The sequence below is a fragment of the Sinohyriopsis cumingii genome, chromosome 1 (genome assembly GCF_028554795.1).
Source record: "Sinohyriopsis cumingii isolate HCF-2022 chromosome 1, ASM2855479v2, whole genome shotgun sequence".
In the NCBI taxonomy this organism is placed as follows: Eukaryota; Metazoa; Mollusca; class Bivalvia; order Unionida; family Unionidae; genus Sinohyriopsis; species Sinohyriopsis cumingii.
This window is the reverse complement of record NC_142961.1, coordinates 188,110,346-188,133,971: the sequence shown is the minus strand read 5'-3', so window position 1 is coordinate 188,133,971 and position 23,626 is coordinate 188,110,346. Positions and strand designations below refer to the sequence as shown.

At 39.0% G+C, this 23,626-nt stretch overlaps 1 protein-coding gene across 3 annotated transcripts in view; it reads right to left on the bottom strand.

The window, feature by feature from the left end:
- The window catches only part of LOC149808549 (uncharacterized), a 99,421-nt gene that overhangs the window by 47,073 nt on the left and 28,722 nt on the right, over nt 1-23,626 (bottom strand). For 2 of the 3 annotated variants that reach the window (XM_089978877.1, XM_089978870.1), the window contains 4 exons: nt 7,132-7,207; nt 4,283-4,597; nt 1,844-1,977; nt 1,369-1,492 (listed from right to left, as the gene is read on the bottom strand). In XM_089978877.1, coding sequence (XP_089835003.1) covers nt 1,369-1,492; nt 1,844-1,977; nt 4,283-4,597; nt 7,132-7,198 — 640 coding nt within the window. In that variant the 5' untranslated portion in view covers nt 7,199-7,207. The remainder of the gene's footprint in view (nt 1-1,368; nt 1,493-1,843; nt 1,978-4,282; nt 4,598-7,131; nt 7,208-23,626) is intronic. The other variant, XM_089978883.1, reaches the window with a different exon arrangement.

Sequence of the window (23,626 nt, the reverse complement as noted above, 5' to 3'; positions counted from 1 at the left end):
TTCATTACTGGCTGAAACTAAACATCTATATTTTCATAGGAATAAGCATATATTTGCAATTTAAAAATTGGACCTTCATCCTCTATTCAGTCCGATTAGAATATATCTCTGTAATGTCCAAATGCTGACTCTAGTATTCTGTGTTCTGCCACATGTGCTGGCTGATACGAATACTTTTTAGGGCCTAAAGTAGGGACTGGTATTACTGATAATAATACCTTTTAGGGCCTAAAGTAGGGACTGATTTTACAGAGCAAGCAAATATGAGTTTATTTTCATCATTTCCATCTCGTGTTAGAACATATCGACAATTTTGACGGAGCCTTAGAACAGAGCATATTCCCTGCATAAAACATAAAAGCTGCTGACACCACATGGTGATGGCATAGGGTTGTTATTTCACATAGGGTCTAGCAAACTTCATCAACCTTGCATTCAACCCAGCCTTCCTGAAAATAATAGTTAGAAAACACAGGTTCTCATTCATAACGATTAAACGTATTTCGTATCTTTAATAAGCTGACACCCACACAAACATTCGAGTTTACAAATTTGAAGTGTTACATGACTATTTCAAACAATGCATGTCATGTGATCCGAAATATTGCGGGCTACAATGTCCTTAGCGTCAGCGGTCAACCAATCACATGATGCAAAGAACCTAGTGTAGGGAAAAAGCCACCAGTAATTCGATTACGTAGGGCTCAAGAATTGGCGATCATGTTACTGAACAAAGATGAATCGTGAGTAGAATCCTGTAGTAAATAATGGATATGCCACTCATATTTTAGTCCAGTCAAGTTAAAATTAAGTTTTAATTGTTTTTTCAACTGATAAAATTAATGTTTATCGGTTTCCAGCTGGTGTGGATCGATACAGTGCTACTTATTTTCGCAAGACCCTATGTTTGCCACTACAGCATGAATTTCAGATTTTCGATACTGGGTACACTCTAACCTCCCATCCCAACATAAGTATCCAAGTATATAAGGTAAAAAAGAACTAGGACCAGTAAGACCATCTGTCGCTGTAGATATTTAAGATGTTCCTGCTCTCTACTACATCGCTGTCACTTACTGTAGCAATGTACTGTTTGGATACTCATTTGTTCTCTAAAACTGTTTGGATTTTAAATTGCAATCTGGATTGAAAGCCCCGTTACAAGAGACTAGGGTCACCACAATTCACTTGCATTGTAATTGGGCATAGGGCATACGTTGATTCCTTTCGCACTTACTATTACTAGAGCAAATAAGCGATATTCAATATTCATACGTTTCACCATTCAGCTGCAACTGTGTTCTGGAAAACAAAGTGTTACATGAATAGTTAGCTGTCAGTAATTAATGTATAATGTCAACATCTTACCTGTGTAATTTGCACACAGATGTTTAGCGTCTCCCTGGAAACAACGTCTTGATTCGCCCAAAGCACATACGATGTATATTTCATGCTCCAAACCTGAACCAATACTAAGGATGCTGATACTGACCTGGAAATGAGATAATTCTATGAAAAAATCTCTTGTTCCAACACGGTGGCTTATGTTAGGTTATAACCTACTGTCGTATTGTAGGTGAAGACAGTGTCCATTGTATTTTACGGCGGCAGTGTACAAGAATCTCACAAAATTTAATAACCATATGGAAACCTATCTCTGGGAACCCTAATCTGACACCAGTTTACAATATAGTTCGACTAAATTAATTCAACTTAAAATAAACCCAAAATTCCCAAGTCTAAATTCAAAGTTTAAAGAAAACATGTAAGGCATTGACATCATCTTATCGACAGACATAGTAATATCTTGAGAATATGCACAAAGGAAACTTAAATAACTCACGTTGATTAGTTTTTGAGTGCGATTCATCCATATTGGGGACAACCTGGGATTTCCACAACCCTCCAGAGGAAGTTCTGCCATCAAAGTGTCTCCTTCACGAGTTATATGTGGGGTGCATTGGTCTAATGGCGAAACTATGATCGTAGAAAAACATAATAAGGTGAAAAGGAAAATAAATTCAAATTAATATTATCTCCACCTCAAGTTTCCTGTATTTCTAGGACCTTATACTGCTTTCTTTGACAATACTGTATTTCTAGGACCTTATACTGCTTTCTTTGACAATACTGTATTTCTAGGACCTTATACTGCTTTCTTTGACAATACTGTATTTCTAGGACCTTATACTGCTTTCTTTGACAATACTGTATTTCTAGGACCTTATACTGCTTTCTTTGACAATACTGTATTTCTAGGACCTTATACTGCTTTCTTTGACAATACTGTATTTCTAGGACCTTATACTGCTTTCTTTGACAATACTGTATTTCTAGGACCTTATACTGCTTTCTTTGACAATACTGTATTTCTAGGACCTTATACTGCTTTCTTTGACAATACTGTATTTCTAGGACCTTATACTGCTTTCTTTGACAATACTGTATTTCTAGGACCTTATACTGCTTTCTTTGATAATACATACTGCATTATCTTAGATCTGTTTTTGTTTTACCTTTTTCTTCCTTCTTACAAAATTTCAAAGTTTGAGAGAATACTGACGAAGAACATTTGTAGCACAACTCTATTTTACTATTTGTGGTTTTTGTTTTTGTTAGTTCTTAAAGTAATGATGAACAATTTGAAATGCTCCAATCTAATTTCATTGTATAAAGAACAAGACAAATCCATGCGCTAAAACTACCATGATTATTTGCCAATCCTAGACACGCTAACATCAATACAAGAATGTTCTTATCTCGACTGAGAAATCTCTTTTTATAATTTTTGGCGACTTTTATCAACAATTTCACAAAAAGTCATAACGTTTCATCAAAATATAATGATTATTTTGCAAACACACATTTCGAGTAGGCGTTGCACTATACAGCGTTTGAAGGATTATTTCTTGGCATTAAGATCTCTGGAAACAGAGAACAAGCCTGCACTTTATTAATGGTAAATATAATGCATGGTCAGCTTTGGAGAATAAAAGTTTAATTGTAAATTTTAGTCAAATTTTTCTGAATAGACCCTAACGCAGAAGTTGCCGTAATTCTCCACAAGTATTTGTATAAACTCTAGATAGCGAAACCAGCTGTTATAATCGGAAAGACAGTTGTACGAATCATGAGTCAGAACTGCCATTTTGGAAAAACTTTTAGTAGTATATAAAATATTGATAATTTTAATGAAACCAGGCTCGATGCATGGTTTGCACGACGTCATGCTGACGTCATGTTATGTTATTATTGTAATTACATGATATAATATACAATAAATATGTAAAGCTTGACTGCAATGAGAATTTTTTTAAAGCGGACGACAAAAAACACTCACAAACACATAAACGTAGACAAAATAAGTATTTGCATACTGTGTTGATGCCCAGAAAAAGAAACATGCAATCTGAATAAAAACGCTAAAGACTGTTCATTTTGAATAACTAACATTGCAGCATGCTCAAGCATTCCCATGTGGCTGTAAGACTATTTCGTAATAATATTTTTCATATAAAAGATCTATTTCCTTCGTTAAGTATGTGTTTCAAAGAATCACGGATTTTAATTAACAATTCCTTTGCCGGTACAAAGGAGGCAGTGCCCTTTCAAAAGGGGTGGTTTTTTTTATAGCAAAATTAAAAACGTGATAGGCATTTACATTTTTATTTCCGTTTAAATATGTGTGCTGTTCTTAATATTGAATATTAACATAATTTCCATTTCAGTTTTTTTTTTTAATAATAAAAACGTACAACTTCCCTAATAACAGCATGATCGGTCATCGGTTTTCGTTGACCAGTGGAAATACTTCTATTTCTAATTTGTTCAAGTATTCAGTTACATTTTGGTTTATCCTCCCACCATTCGTCTCCGCACATGCGAATTGACTATATGGATCACTGTAATACATTACCTAATACTCCATTCGTTTCCACATATGCAGATTGACTATATGGATCACTGTAATACATTACCTAATACTCCATTCGTTTCCACACATGCATATTGACTATATGGATCACTGTAATACATTACCTAATACTCCGTTCGTTTCCACACATGCGAATTGACTATATGGATCACTGTAATAAATTACCTAATACTCCATTCGTTTCCACACATGCATATTGACTATATGGATCACTGTAATACATTACCTAATACTCCATTCGTTTCCACACATGCGAATTGACTATATGGATCACTGTAATAAATTACCTAATACTCCATTCGTTTCCACACATGCGAATTAACTATATGGATCACTGTAATAAATTACCTAATACAGCCAGATGCACCATGTACTCTATGAAGTCTTGTTTTGACCCAATAGTTAAGACTAGTGTGTAGGTACCGGCGTCAGATCGCGTGGCATTCCAAATCTTAATACTGTTCTCCCCAATGGCCGTCAGTCTGTTCTCATATGAGGGATTGACCACAAAATTGGTGCTGGCCATCCAAGAGGCCAGTTGAATGCCATTGTCTTTGTTCCACGTTTTGGCCTTGATATCGCCAGCAGAAGTGGCAGGTGTGTTAGGAAAGATCAGATTGACCTCGTTAAATTCACAAACATCAACTCTTCTATCATTCGTACCTTCCAGTATTAAAAAAAATATTTACAAACATGCATTCATGAATCATGTGAACGCATATATTAACATAGTCACCAAATCATGGCCAGTAGGTCACAGTGAAAGATATTACAAGTTGAGTTTTAATTCCGTCAATACATGATGAAAATATATGTATAGTTTTATCACTATGATAGCATTAGTCACAGAGAAATTGATGCAAACGTTTGATGGTAAGCGTAGGTAACGTAGAGTAAAAGTTACCTATTGGAGATATATTATGTACTACTCATCAGAATGCCGTGTCATATAAAGTGTATTGTTCAAGATTAAACTGGGACTACCCATCCGATTAACGACATAATCTTAAGATTATCAAACATGATTTAATTCTGTGAGTTCATTTATTGCAAGAGTAGCAAATAGCTTTGTACTACTTATATTGATGAAGCTGAAACGAAACATACATGTATAAATGGGATGTTCTTATAATATTAATCTTATAATATTCATATTATTCGTATTATTATTTTATACAGATTAAGATGACTCAATAAAGGCATGTCATTCTAACTTTAATAATCAATTCGTTGTGTCACTTGCACCCATCGTTAAACTATTAACTTACCATGTTGATTTGTTTGTAGATTATATGGTTACACACTGCCCATACAACCTTCATATCGATCTTCTCAAACACGCATGCGCGAAAGGATAATTTTCAGGAGTAATTGGTTAACTCTAAATTTGCCGTATCGTTTCCAAGGGCAAAGTTCAGTTGGTGAAAATAATAATAGAAACTGACAGAGTTGTTAGTATTTACATCGTGAAGGGCACAAGTTTAACTGAAGATAGACATTAAATTTATGCACAATATTATAGGGTATGATAATAGATTTTAACAATATTATGATAATAGATTTTAACAATAAAGTATGATAACAGATTTTAACAATAAAGTATGGTAACAGATGTTAACAATAAACCATTTTCATTTTCATTATCATTTCAAGATTGTTATCTTCTTGTTAGAACTAGAAAATCGTGTATTGTCCCCTAATTGTATTCTACATAACAACAATGTTTTCAAAAGAATCATACAAATATTTTTTTTTTTAAAGTATGAAAGCGAGTGAGTGCACAAGTAGTGTTTCGTTATGAAATCCAAACAATTAAAATAAATGGGAATATTTTCACGAGATTTTTGTGGGAATTCTCTTTCACTTATTCGCATACACGTAAACTAAAAGGTAGATGTATCCAAAATATAAAAAAAAATGAAATACAAATTTTCTGACTGCGCTACTGCTGAAGAGCTATTATATATATATATATATATATATATATATATATATATATATATATATATATATATATATATATATATATATATATATATATATATATATATTCACATTCAGTTTCAAACAATGAGTACAGAAATCAAATATTACAAATACTTGAATCGAAAGTTATGCTTTGATAGCGTTTTGAAGCCTCGGATTTTTGTGGTTCATATTTTCAACTAAATGTGACAAAATTTAATCATATTTTGCACAAAACTCATAGCCATGAGTCTATGCAGAAAGTATGATACATTGTTATAATAAGGTTTAATCTGACCCTTATAGTATCTACCCCTTTAGACAAATCATTAGATGAGCAAAGAGTACCGTGACGCACATATATATTCCACGGCTAGTGTGATTAGTGAAAATATATATTAGAGAGTAATTTGATCAAAACATTATGTATAAACTTACTACTAAGTTTACATATACAAAATAATATGAATCGCAAATTCTGTGGAACACTGAGATTGCGTTGGGGAACATGCGAGATGAACGAAGTAATTTAAGCACAGATTTACGGTCAGACAAAAAACGATACAATGATTACTAAACATTGCATACATTTCAAAGCAGGGCATCTCCGATACGGTCAACACGTTTGTGATAATCGGTTTGCTAGGAGAAGAAAACATGCGGGTTCTCCTGGACCTGCGTGACAATGTTCAAACAGGTGAGCACTAATTAATTTGTTAGAAACTCCGCATTAAAAGATGGTGCACATAATATATCCTTGCCTCCTTAAAAGACCATATTTCATATGAATTTTAATATCTCGAACTGACACATAAACTTAGCAACACAAAGGCACTATTACTGTAACAGTTAGAGAGCACTAATGCATGATTGCATTCTGAAATTTTAACTAGGATTAAGGGAGATTTCATGCCTTTTCTACTTTCTTGTATTTAACTCTTTGGTACAAAAATACCACTACCTCTAATGAAAAAATAAAAAGTAAAAAAAATTAAACCTGGTTTAAGAATCATCTAAGATTACGATTTTATCTTCAAAATTGAATGATAAGTGCATATTTAAAGAATAACTTTCTCTGAAATGACCGTAGTTCTCCTACTTTGCACAATCCAGCTCTCCTAAAAAATACATACGTAGGAGGAAATGTGATATGATTTGCTTTAGAGCCAGTCTCCTGATTATGACACTATTGAGAAGAAAAAGATATGTATAAGATAACATGTTATACAAACCTCCGGAATTTGGAATTTTTAGAAGAAATAGGAAAACAGCAATCGATAATATGATGAACTTGTCCATGTCCAAATTCTACAACATAAATAAATAAGTAAATGGTCCGTCATGAGTCAATTCAGACTTAAATGTACTCATATTTTAATAATCGGGATAAATATGCATTTATGAGATGCAAGTAGTAAGGTGGGATACCCTAGTGACAAGGGGACTTTAATGTTAAAATAGGGTGTTGTACCCTGGCGACAATGGAAAATTTAACATAGGAGATAAAAGTTTGTACCCTGGCGACAATGGGAATTTAACATGGGGAATAAATCGTGGGACTGTTGAGCGACAATGGGAATTTAACATGGGGAATATATTTTGGGACTGTTGAGCGACAAGGGGAAATGGAACAGGGTCGGGACCCTATTTTAATAAGGTCCCGACCTGATGGGTCTATGGAAATGGAACAGGCGAAAATTGAAACAGGGAGGGGTCTCTATTTTTTTTTTTTTTTTAAAATAAAAAAATAAAAAGGGGTAGGCAATGAAAGTCAAGGTCTTTTCGAGACCTATGAGTGGCCCTGAAAAGGGCCTTTGGGTTTCTTCTTCTTCTAACTCTTCCACTTCTTCAACCATCTTCTAACTTTTGCCACTACTCCTGTCTTCTTCTTTATTTCTGACTCAGGCATCCAGTCAGGATGACCTATCGCTCGGAATTTCTCCAGTATTCTTATCCAGTTATTGTTGAGTTTCTCAAAGCTTTCTTTTCTCTTTCTATTTTCTTCTTCTTTTCTTTCCTTAGACCACTTTTCTTTGATGTTCTTTACCTCTTCCGTCAGCACTTTCCTCATTACTTCTTCCGTTTTTGTCAGCCGGTCGAACCCCCATTTTGCGTATCGCCACTCCATCCAATACAATACTTTTTCTAGGAAGCACCTGACTTGGATGACATGGTCCAGTGCTTCCTTCAAACTTCCCACTCTGACATAAGGTGGGTCAGTAAATCCTTTTGACTTGTTGACTTCTTCTTCTATCATCCCTGCGATGAGATCTCTGGCTACCTTTAGTCCTTTGACTTGAATAGTTAACAAGTCTTGCCTATTTCCATCACTCGATTCCTTTTCTATTCTTCCTACAACATATTCAACATCCATTATCCAGAAATAGATATCTCTTAATAGATTGAATAATTATGTCACCTCCATGTTCTTTGTTTATTCCGTGGAATGGTCTGAACGACGAATACTGTGGGTTCTTATAGTTAAAGCGCGGACGTGAAGGAAAACATCCCCCCAAGACTCAAATCTTATATAACCTAGATCATTACTTAAAACGCGCGGACGTGAAGGAAAACATCCCCTACTTTTCTCATTTCATATTATCTACTATCCACATACGTGAAGCAGCAATAAACAAACCCAAATTTACTATCCACACAAACCAACTTAAGCTCTTACAAAACCCAATTATCTACTATCCACACAAACGTACGTGAGCGCTTACAAACACAAACACATACACTCACACTAGGAAAAAAAAGAGTGTTTATATTCACACTACTCTACATACACACATTGGCAAATGGATTACTATTTCTTTTCTAAAGGTTTGGGTAGCCCTGAAAAGGGCTGTTTGTTTTGAACTCCAGGGCACCTGGTTAATGATGGCACCTTCCAGGCCTGGCATCACACACACATCTTCTACTCCAGTCTCCTTTTACTTTTTTTGTTGGGAGCGCAGAGGCGGGATGAGTGGCTTCAGAATCCCAATCTTCTGTCTCTGGGATTCTGAAATTTCCTTCCTGTGTCTGTGGTACAGCCATTCTTCTCTCCTTTTCCTCCTCTTTTTTTTTTCTCTCCTCCTCTTTCATCCTTCCCTCTTCGACGATGGCCTCCGCGGCCAGTTCATTTAGTATGAGCCTGGCATATTCCAGATGCATATGAAGTTCCAACAGTTTCGCTAGCCTTCTGCTCATTCTCTAGTGTTGATCAATCAACAAGGGTAGCTAGACTGCCGAGCGATTTTCAATTTATAGTTAAAGCGCGGACGTGAAGGAAAACATCCCCCTAAGACCTAAAACTTATATTACCTAGATCATGACCAAACAACGCGCGGACCTAAAAGAAACACTCACTCACTTTTTTATACTACCCATCACTATTCTAAAAAATTTTCATTGAACCAATAATATACTATCCACATACTCAAATCAGTCAAATCAAACCCAAATCTACTGTCCCCACACTTCAAACAACAAAAAACATTACCATAATCTACTATCCACACAAACGTACGTGAGCGCTTACAATCACACACACACACACACACACACACACATTTTTTAACTAACAGAAAACAATTCATGTGCTTATACACGCACTTCTATTTTTTAACTTATTATAGGCAATCGATTGTTATTTCTTTTCGAGAGATTGGGGTAGCCCTGAAAAGGGCTGTTTTTTGTGTGCGAAGTTGAAGCTAGGGCGATCTTTTATATTCTAAGAATGCGACGTCCTCTGACGATAGACTTTCTGACGATAGGTCTGCTTCTTCGGAAAGAGAAGAAAAACTCTTTGGTGTCGATACGACAATCCACAAAGCCTCTGTCAGGTTCAGGTTGCTGCTGCTGTTGTTGTTGTTGCTGTTGCTGCTCTCTCTGCTGTTTCTGAAGTCTGTACTTCTCTGTCCATTCTTCTTTCTCCCTGTTCATTTCTTCTCTGAAGAGCTCTTCTATCAGGTCTTCAGTGACTTTTAACATTCTCACATTCTCTATCTCTTCTGGCTTCGGTATCAGACTGTGTCTGACCCTATGCAAATTCACGTAGGCTTCGTTTAGCTTAGCTAGTCTGGAGCACATCTTCGTAGGAGGATGAGTCGACAGTGGATGGTTAGACTTGTTGTTGTTGTTGTTGAGTTGGATTATAGTGGTGTGCGCTCGCAATGAGCATGTACCACTGGTGTGTGGTGCCACAGGCACCTTTTTGATTGCTCCTGGGGGAAGGAATGGTGCCACTTCCTCCGGGCATTTATGTGTTCACAGAACACTTATTGATTGGGCCGTCAGGTCGAAGTACTTTTGTGTACATATCGACCTAATTGTAAGGTTTATATTTTTGTTTGTAAGAGTGGGATTGGACCCAGCACGCACTCTGTCATTCATTTGCATTGATGAGCGACCAGTGGGATTGGACCCAATCTAGTTCGCGTTTTAATTTATGATGCGTGCACTGCACGTATGGGTTTTGATGTCTGTCCGTGGTAAGGGGTGAAAGTGGTCGGGCTCGGGCGGAGTTGTCTTGCCACAGGTTAGCAGGGTTTTTCCGATCCAGGATATTTGTTCTAAATTTGCGTCTTTTGGAATTTGAATAAAAAACTCTGTGCTGTTTTTAAGAGAGGTAGAGTTTATTGATGTAGATGTTAGCTAATAGGTGACAGCAATTTGATTGGTTTGTTTTGCAGCATTGTGTTGCTGGCCCTGGATGGAATTGGTGTTTTTTCCATCTTATTGGGTAATTATTTAGGGTCCTATTTTTCTAGTTATAAGTTTTGGTTGCAGCCTTGTGCTGCTGGCCCTGATAGTCATTGGGTTTTTTGACTACCTTATGCTTGTAATGTTTTGGGGTATTGTTCTATGTTATTGTTATATTTGCAGCATTGTGCCGCCGGCCCTGATAGTCGTTGGGTTTTTCGACTACCTCATATGTGTAAGTTTTGGGGTCTTAATAAGGGTATCCCTGATGGTCTATTCTTGCGACCACCTTATGCGTTCTATTTTTGGGATTACATAGTTATATCTAGGTTGATCATAGCTGTCACCTATGTATAGAGAAAAGAGTTTTTTTAGCTGTTGGTTAGGATGTTAGGAGAAGGATAGGTAAGGAGGAGTGGAGTAGGATTTTTACTTTCACCACCTACCCCCCTGTATATTCCTTCCTGGTTTTTGTACTAGTTGTTTTTTTATGGTTGGTGTTTTTTATTTTATTCTTGTTATTTGTAAAGTTTTATCAGCCAGTGGATTTGTTTTGCTTATAATTGTTTGGATTTATCCTTAGTTTGTTTTAGTTTATCAGGTCCCTGAACGGTCGTGTTAGTCCGTGAACCCACAAGACCTATCCGGCCGTCCCAGTTCCTGATTAATTGTATTTAAATTTTTGTATAAAGTTCGGTTTTTTAATGAAAGTAATTCCTTAGTTTGTTTTAGTTTATCAGGTCCCTGAACGGTCGTGTTAGTCCGTAAACCCACAGGACCTATCCGGCCGTCCCAGTTCCTAATTAATTGTATTTAAATTTTTGTATAAATTTCAGTTTTTTTTAAGGAAAGCAATGATATTGTTGTATGTGGTGTTTAATTTGGGGTTTGTGCTATTGAGGAATTCTGGATATGTACTCGTCGATCCTATTTTATTCTGTTCCGTTTTGAAAATTTCCCTTTCTTTCCGTAATTTGTAACGTATGTTAAAGATATGGTGCAGGTCTTCAGGTTCCCGACAGTAGTAACAATTTGGGTTGTGAGGTTTAGCAGCAGAGGGGGCGAATCGGACATTTTGTCCAATCGTTATTTTGCTTAATTATTACTTTCTGCAACTCAACCATCTAGTGTCGTCAGCGCCTGGTAAAAAAAAAACGACGTCGTCGTTGGGGGATCGTCCAAACGTCATTTGGTTTAATTAACACCTTCTGCGCGTCGATCCCCAGCGTCGTCAGCGTCCGGTAAGCACATCGACGACCGCGTCGATGTCATCGCCCCCTCTGCTGCTAAGTAGTTATTTACAATGAAAATTATTTACAACTAACCGAATATTTGGTCAAGTCCGATACGATATCGTGTCCGAGGATCATGTAAATTTATCGTTACGAATCCATGTGGGGTCGACTGAGCATGACTAAAAAAGTTTCGAAAAACATTAAAGTCCATGTCACCGCCGCACCATGTCTGCCAAATATTTCGTAGCGTGTGTGTATCAACGCCGTTGAACACAGCAAGAATATTACAGTTGTCTCTAATTCCTTTTGGAATCTGAGTGTATCGTTGAGTGACATATATCACGTCAGTGTTTTTATGCCTGCCTCTGGAAAATATCCTAGCTGGGTTTTTTTGATTGTCTAACATAACATCATCGTACACGACTAGATTGTTAACGTCGCCATCAATATCATCAATACCCGGTGCATCATTGATATCCGTAATAAACTCAATAACATTTTTTTTAGCGATCGCTGATGCATTCTCGTTGAAATCTTTCAACACCTCGTAGCATCGTTGATCATCTACGCTAGGAGCAACCAAATACAACTTATCCCACTTCATCCATCTCATTATTAAATTGAGTAACAATTGCGTCTTGCCGGATCCAGATGGTCCGATGATAATCATCCGGATCGAGTTTGGTAACGCTGCAACATGCTTAACTGGTTCTCTTGTTTTAGTCGCCGAAAAATCAATTATATTCATATCTCTATACATAAATTATGGATCTATATTGTGTGAAGTGTAGAGTACGTACTGGCACAAATGATATGACAACCGCTACAACAAGAAATAACAGATCGGCCCTTACTGGCAAGTGTGTACAATGCGGTACAAAGAAATTTAGATTTATTTCTATTAGACCCGGAGATGTTTTAAAAAAAAGCGAGGAGGTGACATCGCAGCCAAATTGGCAAAACTCCCCGGAACACCGTGGGCAAAGTATCCAGGAGAAAAACACCTCCCAGGATATAACTACTGTGGCCCCGGAACACGATTAGATATCAGACTCGATGATCAAAATCAGCCCAAACCCGGTGAGTATCCAATAAACGCTATCGATAAGGCGTGTCATGCTCATGATGTTGCTTACAAAAGTAGCGATCTGCAACAGCGTCATATCGCGGATGTAAAATTAATTCACGCGCTAAATGCTATTCCTGATAAATCCGTCAAAGAAAAATTGGCCTCATGGTTGGTAAAATCGGCTATGAAAGGTAAATTAATGATTGGCGCTGGTAATTAATAACAATCATCCAAGAAAAACGATGGATTCCATCTATTATTCTCCGAGAGGATACTGGAAGGGGAAGGCCGCAATTGGTAAGCTTGCAAGCGCTGCAAAGGTAACAAAGACCACTGCGGCTAATTGGTTATCCAAACAGGCTATATGGCAAATTTATCTACCACCGCCTAAACAAATCAACTTCTCTCGCTTTGATGTCGGCGTGCCTAATGAAGTTCATCAGGCTGATATACTATTTCTGCCGCATGACAACGGTTACAAATACGCGCTAACCGTAGTTGATGTTGCGAGTCGATACAAACAAGCGGAGCCGTTAAAAACAAAGTCGGCAACTGAAGTAGCTGCTGCGTTTGAAAGAATTTATCGAAGAGGCCCTCTGCGCTGGCCAAATCTATTACAAGTTGATCCCGGTAGTGAATTTCGCGGCGCTGTTTTATCAACGCTGAAACATCATAGCGTCGCGATACGACGAGGTCATACTGCGCTACATCGTGATCAGGCAATTGTTGAACGATTCAATCGGACTCTCGCTGAACGGTTATTTGGATATCAATACGCGAAGGAATTCATCCAAGAAAAACGATCTCGTGAATGGGTCAAAAGGTTGCCAGGCGTAATTGCAGCGTTAAATAACGAGATTACCCGAGCAATCAACATGAAGCCCAGCGACGCGATTAAATACGAGTATATACCCGGAAAATCAAAAATAAATAGCGTTTCCAAGCCGATTCTTGGCGATGTCACTGTTAGATATCTATATGAACCAGGAGAGCTTGAAGGCGGTAAAAAAAGAGCTACTGATCCTATTTGGAGTGTTACCACACATAACATATCAACGATAACACGATCAACTGGTAGACCACCGATCTATAGACTGGATTCAACTGCTCCTCAGCGCGGATTTACACGCGAGCAACTACAAGTGATACCTAACGATACTCAATTGCCCCCACGTGGTCTTAACTAGCGCCGTTGCGTCTATTGCACTCAAGACAGGTCAACCTCACATTGTTTTTGACATGACCGAGACTGTTATCGATCCTATCCACGGTAAATTGGCGAGTGTCTTTATCCGAATAACGCCAACTCATTATACAATTGCAACTCGCGCAGTGATTATTCTGTTGTTGTCGTAGCGAGATTATTAATTCGGCATCAATATCAAAACGCCGCTGTTTTTTTTTATCCTGTTGGCGGTAACCCGAGAGTTTTCTATCAATGACGCTTGCATCGATGGTGACTTTGTCGCCGGCTTCGTCGGTGGCTTCGTCAATAACAATTCTTCGAAATTGATTTATCCTTCGTACTCTGGACACTGCAAGATAGACTAGATTCGACCATTCGATGCGATTATCAACTATCCAAACAATTGTGTCCGTGATGGTTAGTCCCTGCGAGGAATGTATTGTTGTTGCGTATCCTAGCGTCCACGGGGATTTATCAGCACGTAGCGCGTCCTCGACGACGCTGATATCAACGAGCACGATATCATTCAGCACGAGAATTTGTTTTTTTGTTCCCGACGCTGTCGGGGCTGGAATTTCAACTTCAATGTTCTGCCGCCGTGTGTCCGCGGGTCTATAACATAACGGCACTGGACGCGTTGGAAACTTTTCCTTATGCAACGTAAACAACTTCCGCTGAAGTGTGTCTCTGACTATCTTTCTACTCGCTACAATCAAATCGTTTGGTCTCCATGTTTCCCAGAATTCATTCAACGGCGTTTCCGGAATCACCTCGCGGATTATTTCACATTGAATTCTATCCGGCTGTAATCTGATTAATTTCTTAACCTCGCGCAGTTGTTCATCAAGTGCTCGGTAATCAGTATCGGTTTCTTCATAATAGTCCACAAAACCCCTTAACCAATCATGTGGACCCTCGCCGACAAATGGTGGTGGTTGGCCATGGTCGCCACACATGATTACCGCTGTATTCGCGCGCAGCAACCACTCAAGAAACATTTGTAAAGTATCTAACGAAACAGTACATATCTCATCCCAGATAATAATGTCGGGAATAAATTTTTCACCCATTCGATCAGGAGTCCACTCACCGCCGCTGTATCGAAAAAAGCTGTGATAAGTAACGGCGTCAACATTTCGTTGTTTTATCTCTCGCGCTAGTCTATGGGTCGGTGTAAGCACGATTATACTTGCCCGCGTTCGAAATAATTCAATTGCCCGAGTCGTCTTTCCTGACCCGCCACAGCCGCTTAAATAAACTGTTTTGTGTCTACAAATTGGATCAGAACACGATGGTGCATTAGACCATTCTGACAATTTATCACCGCGTAAGTAGTTGTTCTCAACGGTGACATCTGCTGACGGGGAATAATCGCGTCGTATTTCATTTTTAATTCTCCATGTACCCCAACTCTTGTCCGGACTAGTAAACTCGGCTACGTTTCCCTTATACGCTACGTCAACATAAAACGAATCAACGGCTACTCTAACCGCGGTATCGGGAAATCTATTTATCATCGAGAATAAATTGATAGCGGCATAACCCAGCATAGACGCCCTCAAATGTGGATACGCCGGGCTGTCTCCATCGCTGTAGGTAACAACTGTACCCAACCTCGTTCCATTGGACAAGAAAGCTGTTTTGCAGTTCACGTATCTATTTTTTGCCACTGCGTCCTTGATTACGAAATCATATTCTGCGTCATCTATAATCAGCCGTGAGCAATATCGTTTGTAGTCGCAGTTTTTTCCACCTTGTGTGAACTTACCAATTATTCTTCTACCGAGATCTTTTGCCTCGCGGTTTCGTTGGTTAAATATCCTCCTGGACCATTCGATGATATATTCCTCGTCGGCATCAATGTTTTTTCTGGACTCGTCAATTATGCTATCTAGACGCTCCGGTTCTGGTAACCAGACTTCAGTCTGCGCCCGGTATGATATAATCGCGTCACTGACAATCAACGATACAAGCATGCTACAATCAATCATATATCGTAGCAGCGCTATTGGCAGCCATCTCTTTTCAGCCATGTGTCTACCGATCCAAATATAACAACAGCGATGAAGTCCTGCCGCGAATTCAAATGATACTATGCGAGCGAATCCGGTTAAATCAAAATCAGGCAGTGGTCCATTAATAGCAACACGAGTCATGAAATGACTGGGGTGTCCAAATCGTCTAAAGTACTCAGCGGCGGATCCATACCCGAGAAAACTCGCTGGATAACAGGCAACCATATCAACGGAAATCATAGCGTCGCGGCTGTATTCAGTGTTCCATAGTCCACCGTGATAGTATTCCAAACAACTGGATTGTACATCCGGCAGAAATTCCTTGCGCGTTGGTCTCCACGCATTTTTCCTTGCTGCAACATGAGCTACAACCGATGGAATCGTAAAACAATTTGTTAGCAGTTGTTCATCATGCTCTTCAAATTCCATGGCGGTTTTTTTCATCCTGTTGTGAAATGCTTCAGTGCGATATAATTCGCCGTTTGGTCTTACAAACTGATCAAAGGTATCCGCATCGTTTTCAGCGCTGCGAAGTAACCACACTGATACAGGGTCGTTTTTACACAAGTAGGCAATAGCATCAAATAGTTTCCTCTCCGCGAGAAAACCATCCCGGGAGAATTGTTCTCCCAGGAATTCTTCGGGTATATACTTTACTGTTCTATCCCGTGGAAATATTGTGATCGCGGGCGTCCATGCGTGTTCGTTATGATCAATAATTTTGATTGGGGCTCCCTTCGATTTATACTTCGATTCGTATAATACTTCACCGGTTATCGTTGTAACGGTTATTGGAAATCTCAGCGATGTTTCTAATCTCGCTATGTCGCTGATGGTTGCTCCACGCTCTTTTACGGTTAGTTCCCACTGGTTGATTTTGCTACGTCGTAAATCAGTCAATTTGTTTCCTCGACATGCATTTGTAAAATGCTCTATTATTCGTTCTGCTACACAATTTATCCCCGTTGACTGTTTCATCGGTTTCAGTTTTCCGATATCAGGTTTCTTATTTAACGGGTATATTCCATAAACAACTGCTGTTTCAGGATACGCTCGTTCATAGTATGGTCTGTCAACTCCGGTTAACAAACCCGGCTTGGAGTCGCGGCTGACAGTGACTGTTTTCTTGTCGCTGAAAACTGGTTCAAATTTATCACGTATGATCCAATCACCTGATTCCACCCGGACAATGAATTTTACTCTGAAGAAATACTTTTTACCGTCAAGTTGTGATATTATCGTTGCTGCGCGGTTGTCGTTCATGGTAGCATCAACAACGCCATCAATTCGAAATGTTGACCAACTATGAGATGCACCATCACGTTTGAATTCATTGATACAATCGCGTATTTTACTCAACAGGGTTTTATCGTTTATTAACGCTTTTGGTGTGTCCTTGAGGACTCTATCGAGATTGAACTTAATATTTTTCCAGGGCTTAATTACTGCTAATCTCTCAAACTCATCCATATAATTAAAACAAGTATTTAAATAAAAGAATATAGTATAATGAATCACTGCAAATGGTTAATGATTGGGTTGACAACCCCGTGCAATAAATCATGTAGAGGTGAATTCTGCGGGTATCATTTACAAAGCGTTCGTAATGGTTCTCTTGGCCCTCTCCCGTGCTTGGTTTGCCACGTCGGTGTAAGAGGAAAATCACAGTTGTGTATTAATTGTGGCGGAAAGCGATACAGGGAACTAAAACGTTATTACGATAAACGAATTAAAAACGCCGTCATTGACCCCACCGCCGACTTCGTCATCAAAACTCCTCAAGACTACATTGAAAGGTTTATAATTAAACCAAATAATGAATTAGACAAGTAGTATTATTATACAAATGGACCTAGAATTTCAGCCGCATCCTGTGCTCGTTAATTACGAGGCATCTCGCGACGGTATTGTTAGAAATTGTAGACTGAAGAAGCCGGTTGGTACCGTAAATAATCACGGATATTTGATATTTGGTTCCGGGAAAAAAATCTATCTTGTTCACAGGGTGGTATATGAAACGTTTAAGGGACCAATCGAGGACGGTTTTGTTATTGATCACATTGATTCTGATTGTCTAAATAATTCTCTTATAAACCTGCAATCCATTACTCAAAGTCAAAATACCAAAAAAGGTAAAACAGGGAAACACGCAAAAAAAGCAAAAAGTGTCAAATCGTTTGATACAATAACGCACGAAGAAAAAATATTTCGCTCTATGAATGCGGCTGGTAAATACTTCGATATTTGTAGTAAATCAGTTCGAGATGTTGCGGAGAATATAACTAAAACAGCGATCTCAAAAAAGACGGGTCACAGAATTCGATTTTCATATATAACATCAAAGGGAGATAACTCGTTTTGTGATAGCGTCGCATGACAAGAGTTACGTCCCTTGAAGTCCAATTAATGTTGCGATTAATTAATCATTTTACGATGAAAACTAATGAAATACACGCTGTTATCTAACAGCTGTATTCTTTTTTTTAGCGTTTTATTTGAGTATTTGGTTTCATTTAAATGCCATGAAACACCATTAATAAGTATTTAAGGGTTTAACGATTCAAGGGAATTCAAATTAACACACACATTGTGACTGACGCCGTTGTATTAGTCACTTTATATATAAGATGACTCGTTATAAGCCTGGGGCTTTCGAAAGCCAATTCAACTAATCAAAACTAACCCACGCTCTTGACCCGGGCGTGTGGTTGTCTTTTGTTCACAATCATGCAACCGGGTTAATTTAATTGGGTTGCTTTTGATTGGTTGAATTGGCCGTAGAGTTCCGCCCCGTCGTTTTATGTTTGTGCTGTCTTGTACCGTCCCCATCATCCATCAATCATTTCATTGTAAATATATTTATCCTTAATTAAGTACATGTAGTGATGTCCCCCAAGCATATCTTCTGGGCGGTCTACGATGACGTTTGTCACCCTAGGCCTCCCTCCCGGAGATGTATGCTTTGGGGTTCCAAGATGTGAAAATGTCCTTAATTAAGTATATGTATATACCTGTAATCTGCCACAACACTCGAGTGGAGATTTATGGCATTGTAATGTCCATGTATGCCTGTAATCTGCCACAACACTCGAGTGGAGATTTATGGCATTGTAATGTCCATGTATGCCTGTAATCTGCCACAACACTCGAGTGGATATTTATGGCATTGTACTGTCCATACAAAAACCGGGGTCAAAAATGACCCCCAATAATTTTATTAAAATTTTTGATATTAGAAATAAGATGTTTATAAGAATATGGATTCCCAAGACATCAATAATATATTAACTGAGATTTCAAAATTAAAAAATCAAGGAATTGAATTATCTGATGGTCTCGACAGTGAAAAAATATTATCCGATTATGAGATTATTAACGAACAGTCGAAACGGGGGCGTTTTACCCTGGCTCGCGAGTATTTTTTTATAAAATGATTACAACATACGATTAATGAGAACCTGTACCACAATGACGCAAATGCATTCATTGGACTATTCACTGCCGTTGAAATAATACGAAAAAAACTCGGACGTGTTTATGAACGACGCCGGGAGATTTCTAGCAAGATCAAAAATATTAGAAGGATTATAGACGGAGCCTCCGGCGGGAAATTAGAAATTGCGGAGCAATTGCAATAATGGTAGGCGAATCACTTACTACTCGGCTAGCCAGAGAGCAGCTAGCAGCGCTTAAAAAGTTTATACCGTTACGAGACAGAGTGAGAGAGAAACTTCAAACGCGGCAGCAACTACAAACCGATTTTACTGTTGGAAGCGAACAACTCTTTGCCCCGGTAACTAAAGCGACCAAAGATGTTACAGCGGCAACAGAACGGGCAATATACGGAGATATTCCTAAGGAGGGCGAACGGAAAGAGGCGCCTCTTCTTCCTGTACTTGAAAAGATAGCAGCAGAGACAGAACAAACACAGCAACGGATAAAACAACTTTCCAGTGATATAAAAACCCAACGAGAGTATGAACGATTAGCTGATATTGATGATTCTGAACAGGGTGATGTTGGTGAATCTCAAAAAATTTCCTCTCAAAGAGGGATTTCCTTTATAGATAAACTCACTGAAAAGGCTATAACACAAATAAAACGACCTCAATTACTGAAATCCGACGAGTATAGGGTTTTTGGTAATTTTGCCGCTCAAAGCTATCATTCAAGAAAAAACTTTTTAAAAGACGATTATAAAAACAGTAATATAAAACGAGATGACTGGGTTAATTGGTTGTATAAAACGAATAAAGAGATTGATCGCTTGGATACAAAAGAATTGGGATATAAAGAATTTAGAAGGGGAATTGATGATTATGATATACAACAAGAAATACTACAACAGCAAAAAGGAGAAGTCCAAGAAAAACGTCAAAAAAAAGCTGGTTCTAAAAAAACAAGCGGAAAGGGATATCCAAGTGGTAGTGGTCTAGTTGAAAACGCTAGTGTTACCTGTCCTGGTAGTGTTCTCAGTGATATATCACGGCTAGAGGTACTAATCGGAGGAAAACGAGCCGGAAATAACTCTACGGAAATAATCAATGAGGCCGCTGATATTTGCAAGCGGTTATTTGCAGGCGGTATCATGGACATTAATACATATCGAACGCTCATAGACGAACTCGTGGATGATTAAAAAAATTATCGTTTTTGTTAATTTTTGACTGTTTTTGGCCATTTTTTGACTGTTTTTGGCCATTTTTTGACTGTTTTTGACTGTTTTTGGCCATTTTTTGAGGGCAAAAACCCAAGGAAATCATTTAGAGAAAATCGATGTTTTTCTGAAAAATCGAGAAAAAAACGACTATAGGCAACAAAAAACGAACAAAAATGACTAAAAATCAAGAAAAAACCAGAAAAAAAAACCGGATTTTTATCGAGGGCAAAAACCCAAGGAAATTTTGATAAAATTTATTCCGGTTTTTGATTCGGTGGGGGGAAGGTGATCAATCACTGGTGATCAATCACTAATTGGAAAACTGGTGTTTTTAATAAGGATGATCATACACTACAACCATGATAAACCAGTACTCGTCTACGTGGTAAACTCGCGATTGCCTGTTTACCGCGCGTACTATGGAGATGGTCTCGGTAGCACCATTGCGGGGTTATTTACAAGAATGGCTCCAAAAGTAGCGCCGTTAGCCAAACAATTAGGAATGAAGGCTATTGATGTTATTCGTGATAAGGGAATTAGTGCTATTGGAGATGTTGCCGGAAGGGCGTTTTCTGCCGCGCGAGACAAACTAATGTCGTTGGTGAAATCCAGGAGAAAAAAACAGAAACCACCGGTAATGCCATCAACGACAGTGATGCCTGCAAATGTCAGTAAAGTAATAAATAACGCCGTGGAAGAAAAATTAGAGTCGTTGGCGACTTCACCATCCGCCGATGCGGCAACCAACGCGCTCATGAACGCGATAGCGGGGAGTGGTTTAAATTCAGAGAATTTACGACGAAAAAATCGCAATTGAAAACATCAACATGATAAATAATAAAATGTTTGCGCGAACCGCTGATCCCGCGTTTGATATGGATGCCCCAGTGCGCAGGGATGATTCTGTCCGTGATTATCAATATTATTCTTATTATGCAGCGCAACCTGACCTACGATCGCGAATTGAACTTCAAGTCCAAGATACCAGTAAATACTTTCTGCCGTGTGAAGCGTTTATCGAAATTGAGGGAGAACTTGTAACAAATGCTGCCGATAATGCACCATACGCAGATGACCCTCGTGTTCGAGTTGGTTTCGTCAACAACGGTATCATGGCGTTATTTGAGAGCGCTAGATATCTTATTGACGGGCGAGAAATTGAATCAATAGAACGCGAGGTTGATGTTGCAACAACGATAATTGGGTTGGCGAGATACTCGGATGATTATACAAGATCGGCGGGTCCATCTATGATGTTTGCGAAGGACACCACCAATAACGCTGACCATATTCAGTACATCAACGTGCTGGCGGAAAGAGATACCGCAGTTGACCCACAGGCTGAAGCAGCCAATCCAGACCGCAGAGTAAGACCAGGCGCTAATTTCAATATTATAAAAAGTCTTAACGATGATTACAATCTAGGATTCGCAGCACGAGTAGGAATGTTGCAAGGACCACGCCGACAGTTTTCATGCGCGATTCCACTCCATCACATATTTGGATTCTGCAGAAATGTCAGAAAAGTTGTCTATGGGGCTAAGCATACAATTGCGCTGACGCGAAGGGGCGATGATAACAATGCAATATGGCATGCTGCTGGCGTCGCTGCCGGTAAAGTCATTTTAACTAAAATGGCATTGTGGATGCCGGTGCTGACTCCATCAGTTACCACGGAAGCACGATTGTTAGCATTTATGGAACAGGGAGGGAAATCGCTGTTGAGTTGGCTAGCGGTAACAACTGATGCTAAAGAAGATAACGTCGCCGATACGTTTACATGGCACCTGGCATCAAAACAAGGTGTTTCAGCCCCGCGTCATATATTCATAGCGCTACAGAATAGGAATCGATTGGGTAATCAAGAACACAGCCATATGATATTTGATCAATTAGGAGTCAGGGATGTTTCGCTGAGAATAAACGGACAACAGGAACCATCCGAGGATATACAGCTTAATTACGGTGACAACCATATCGCACGTGTGTATCATCGATTGCTGTCGTATATGGGTCGTGATCAAAACGTCGACACTGGTTTGCAAATATCACAACTTGATTTTAAAAACCGGTATCCGATTTATTATTTTTCGCTGGAACATCTTGATTTAACGAGACAATCCGTCGTTGATATACACTTCCGAGCTCATATAGCCCCGGGTAATGTTAATTATAGAGCGGTTGCTGTCATTCTCAGCGATAAATCAATGCTGCTAGAAGGCGTTGGTGGACGAATGAGAATCGTTGATGCGCCAGTGGAAAACATGTAATTGAAAACACAAACGCGTTTACAATAAAATGTCGTATAGTGTCGTCAGTGTAGAGTTGACTGATGGTCAAGTCAAGAAATTACGATCAAAGTCGGCTAAACAATGCGGGACCACAATAACGCTGAAGCCGTCGCAGATGGCGGGTGGTAATCATAAGATATCGTTGACGGCGCGTCAAATAAAACATTTCAATAATGCGATGAAGAATAAAAAGGGTGTTCAAATAGATTTTTCAGCCGCAGCAATTAAAAACATGGAAAAGACCGGTGGGATATTTCCGCTGTTAGCTGCGATTCCAGCGTTGATTGCCGCGGCCGCACCAGCAGTGGCTAAGGCGGCGGCGTTAGGAGCCGTTGGTACCGCGGCGGGAATGGCATTGAAGAAGGCAACCGGGAAAGGCTACAAAAAAAAACGACCCGTGGCCGGAAAGGGTCTAAGACTACCGGGAACCCCGTATTCATGGTACTCGGGAAAGGGTCTAAGACTACCGGGAACCGTTTATTAACTCAAGAGTCAATGACTCCAATGTCTAATTTTGATTTAATAGACGCCGCAAACGCGTTAGCGATAAAAAACTTCAGAGGTGTTTTTATGAGGGATCAA